Raw genomic sequence first — 3,567 nt, forward strand, 5'->3', positions numbered from 1 at the left:
AAACTTTATGTGTGATTTGTTATCTTATTTTATGATTATTGCTTTTTTGGAACAAAATCTTATTTGATTGATCCAAATAAAATAAAAATTTGTGTATTAAAAAAATATAATATAATTAAATTTGTTAAAAAAAAATGCTAGAAGTGTCAATACTCCCTCCCAAATGCTAAGAATTAGATGCTAAGAAAGGAAAATAATGTGTTACTTAAAAAGATGATATGACAAAATATTAAAAGTATTACACTCCTTTTATCCTAAGAGATAATAGTCTTGCAATGAATGAGACGAGGGAGATAAGGGGCAGCTAGGAAGAGGGTATGGTGAGACCTTAATTTGTTTAATAATATAAATAAAAATAAATAAATAAACAAATAAAAAAAATAAGAAAAGACAAAATAATCTTTTTAGGTCGAAGAGAAGAAGGACTAAACGCACAATAAAAAGTATACAAAAGTGACCATTCGAGTTTAAAAAAAGTTAAAAGATGAAAAAGGCATATTAACTTAAACCACAGGAAGCATTCGTCTAATTTACTTTTTTTTTTTTTTTTTTTTTTTTTTTTAAATTTACAAAACGCTTGATATATATTGCTAAAAACCACGGCGACCCTTGTATGTTCCAGCGCACCGGGCCCACGCAAACGCTTACGTCAGGTTTTATGACGCCCGTTTTGTTTATGCCCATCGACAAATTTAGAATGATTAAGAAATATTTATATGCGTTTACATTTCATGCGTCTTTTTTTAATAACAGCGATCCTTTGACCTTTAACAAGTTGCAGAGCATTTCTGTAATTTTGATCAGGCATGAAAGGGATATGCCCCTATATAAACAGCGTTCAGCGCTACACAATCTTCATTCATTCTTCAACCTTTAAACACATATTTGAAAGCTTCACGAATTCGAATTAGGTTTTCTTGAGAGACAAGTTTGGGGTAAAAATGACGTCAGAAGGAGTTGTTATCGGCTGCCACACCGTCGACCAATGGAAGGAGCAGTTTGACACGCACGTCGGCTCTACCAAATTGGTAACCTCAACTTCCTTGTTATGTTCATCTACTTAGAATTTGTTTTAGTTTTATGATATGAGTTTATTCGTTATGCATTCGATTATGTGGTTTTGCTTTAATTCAGGGATTTATCCTTTTGAGTATGTTCAGTAGGTAGTAGCTTGACTGGATGAAGGTTGTAAGCTTGTATGTATCTATCATATTCATGTGTCATATGTGACTTCAATCTAATACAAAAAGATAACATTTTTATTCATTTAGCAACTGAAGTTAAGATCTGAATGGAAATCTTGACAGGTGGTTGTGGATTTCACAGCCTCATGGTGTGGTCCTTGCCGTATGATTGCACCAATCTTGGCTGAGCTTGCTAGTAATATTCCCCATGTTACCTTCCTTAAGGTTGATGTTGACGAACTTAGGGTAAATTTACTCCCATCATCTTCGAATTCAAATTGTTTTAGAGCTATGTTGGGTATTTAAAAATAAGGAATTTGTGTTTCTTGGTGTTACAGAGCATTGCTCAGGAGTACTCAGTGAAGTCAATTCCAACATTCGTATTTCTTAAGGAAGGAAATATAGTGGACAAGGTTGTGGGTGCTAAGAAAGATGAACTTAGTGCCTGTGTCGCTAAACATGCAGGAGATGCTACTGTTTCTGCTTAATGTATTCTAAATATGAAAGATTGTGAGCAACTTTTTGTGTAACCATGTTTATGACTTGTGGTTTATCTTTATGCATAAATGGAAGTTGTTGTGATGTAAACAAAATGGCTTTTGTATGGTTGGTGTTTGGGTTTTTTACTTGTCATTATAAAAGGATAGTTAATGCTTATAATTGATGTTTAAGACAATACTTTTGGTAATGTGAACAATGCCTTAAATATCTTGTTAGTTGTAACACGTATATATTAACTGTAACACTTCATGTCTATTATATGACATTATGACAAACAATATAAATGGAGACTTGTATAGAACAGCCGTTAATTACAGAATCTAATCACATGCGATTGAGATGCTAGACATTATACAAAAGATTATAAGGCCATAGAAGTAGTCACAACATCACATCAAAAGTGTGGTATGTCTCCACCGTTTTAGGGTACTCATCACTATACATCACCAATTTTTATTTAAATTTTCAATTATTCAATAAATTAAATGATAAATGAACAAATAAAAACAATAGCTTATAATTATAAAAAAAAAGTTACATTCATTTAAATAAAAGGAAAACTACATAATAGACTAAATAAAATTAACCCAACATTGGAAAAATTCACATATCTTTGTCTCTTCAATAAAAACGACAAAACCGCAAAATGGACCCTGTGGTATGCATTTTTTCCAAAGTTTAGTTCAAATCTCGATTTTTTGGTTTCGTGGCTTTGAGCTAGTTTCGTTGTGTATCTAGAAACACTACCTCTAGGGCGTCTAGTACACAAACATCATTAAACTATTCGAGATCCTCGCCAAGATCGGTCTGGTATCCTATACACTTCGGTTACCACAAGAACTAAGCATCGTACATCCCACATAACCAACTCTAATAAGTGTCTGACTGACGAAACTCTTGTAATCTCACTCATGTAATCAAATTCAACGTGAGACAGTACTACATAGAAGAACTTGTAGAAATCATGGATAGAGAATACCCACATCTTTTCCACAACCCTTGGAGTCCCACTCAAAAATTCTAAATTTCGGGACGAATTTCCCTCTAACGAGGGGATGATGCAACAACCGGAAAATTAAGGTTGATTAAAGGCAATAAGTCAACTCAGTCAACTCAACTTTTACTAATACATTAAGGTTTAAAACTATGTTTCCTAATGTATGTTTTACAATTATAATACAAAGTATATATATATATATATATATATATATATATATATATATATATATATATCTCCAATATCTCTCTACCTCAAATCTCTCTCTATCTCAAATCTCTCCCAAATATCTCTTTATCTCAAATCTCTCCCAAAGCTCTCTATGTATCTCAAATCTCTCCCAATCTCTCTCAAATCTCTTTCAATTTTTTTTATAAAGACCAGCAACATCTTATCCCTTCCTTAGTCGAAAACAGCTTAAAACGGAAGGAGAAAACTCAAAAGAACAAGCCCATTCCGGAATACACTATTCATTCTCGGAGCCTCTCTTCTTGGTTCGGAACACCTCCTATTTCGGGACCTCCTGAGTTGGCTTCGGAACCTCTCACCCGGACAATGTCGCTCCGGACAATTGTTGATCCGTAACTTCTGACTTCGGAAAGCTTCACATCACTCTGGAAGGATCAACCAACTCGCACCCGAACTCCTTCGAATCTTGGAAGAAGGCACTCCAGAACCGAACCCTCTCGGAAACACCAGCCACTCCGGAAATTACTGATTTGGCTCCGGAACTTCCTGACCCACTTCGGACTCTCGCAGATTCAGGACTCCACTCCATATTTTTGTCCATTTCGGACCTTCTCTTCATTTTAAGAGATTTTGACGTCGGGAATCCCACCATACTCTTATTTTCATAACCTAGACTCCTTAAACCCCTATTTTATG

At 34.4% G+C, this 3,567-nt stretch overlaps 1 protein-coding gene across 1 annotated transcript; it reads left to right on the forward strand.

The window, feature by feature from the left end:
- Window positions 1–543: 543 nt before the first annotated feature.
- LOC111881611 (thioredoxin H-type 1) lies at window positions 544–1,766 on the forward strand. The gene is made up of 3 exons (XM_023878015.3): window positions 544–1,028; window positions 1,308–1,430; window positions 1,523–1,766. Exons 1-3 carry the CDS (start codon window positions 942–944, stop codon window positions 1,670–1,672), a joined length of 360 nt encoding a protein of 119 aa, XP_023733783.1. The 5' UTR covers window positions 544–941; the 3' UTR covers window positions 1,673–1,766.
- Window positions 1,767–3,567: the final 1,801 nt, after the last annotated feature.

The sequence above is a fragment of the Lactuca sativa genome, chromosome 4 (assembly GCF_002870075.4).
Source record: "Lactuca sativa cultivar Salinas chromosome 4, Lsat_Salinas_v11, whole genome shotgun sequence".
NCBI lineage: Eukaryota > Viridiplantae > Streptophyta > Magnoliopsida > Asterales > Asteraceae > Lactuca > Lactuca sativa.

Bases quoted from the DNA above. Each gene is read 5' to 3' on its own strand.
- LOC111881611 (XM_023878015.3), top strand. From the start codon at position 942: ATGACGTCAGAAGGAGTTGTTATCGGCTGCCACACCGTCGACCAATGG. The intron at 1,029-1,307 runs GTAACCTCAACT...AAATCTTGACAG, and splicing joins ACGTCGGCTCTACCAAATTG to GTGGTTGTGGATTTCACAGC. The intron at 1,431-1,522 runs GTAAATTTACTC...TTGGTGTTACAG, and splicing joins TTGATGTTGACGAACTTAGG to AGCATTGCTCAGGAGTACTC.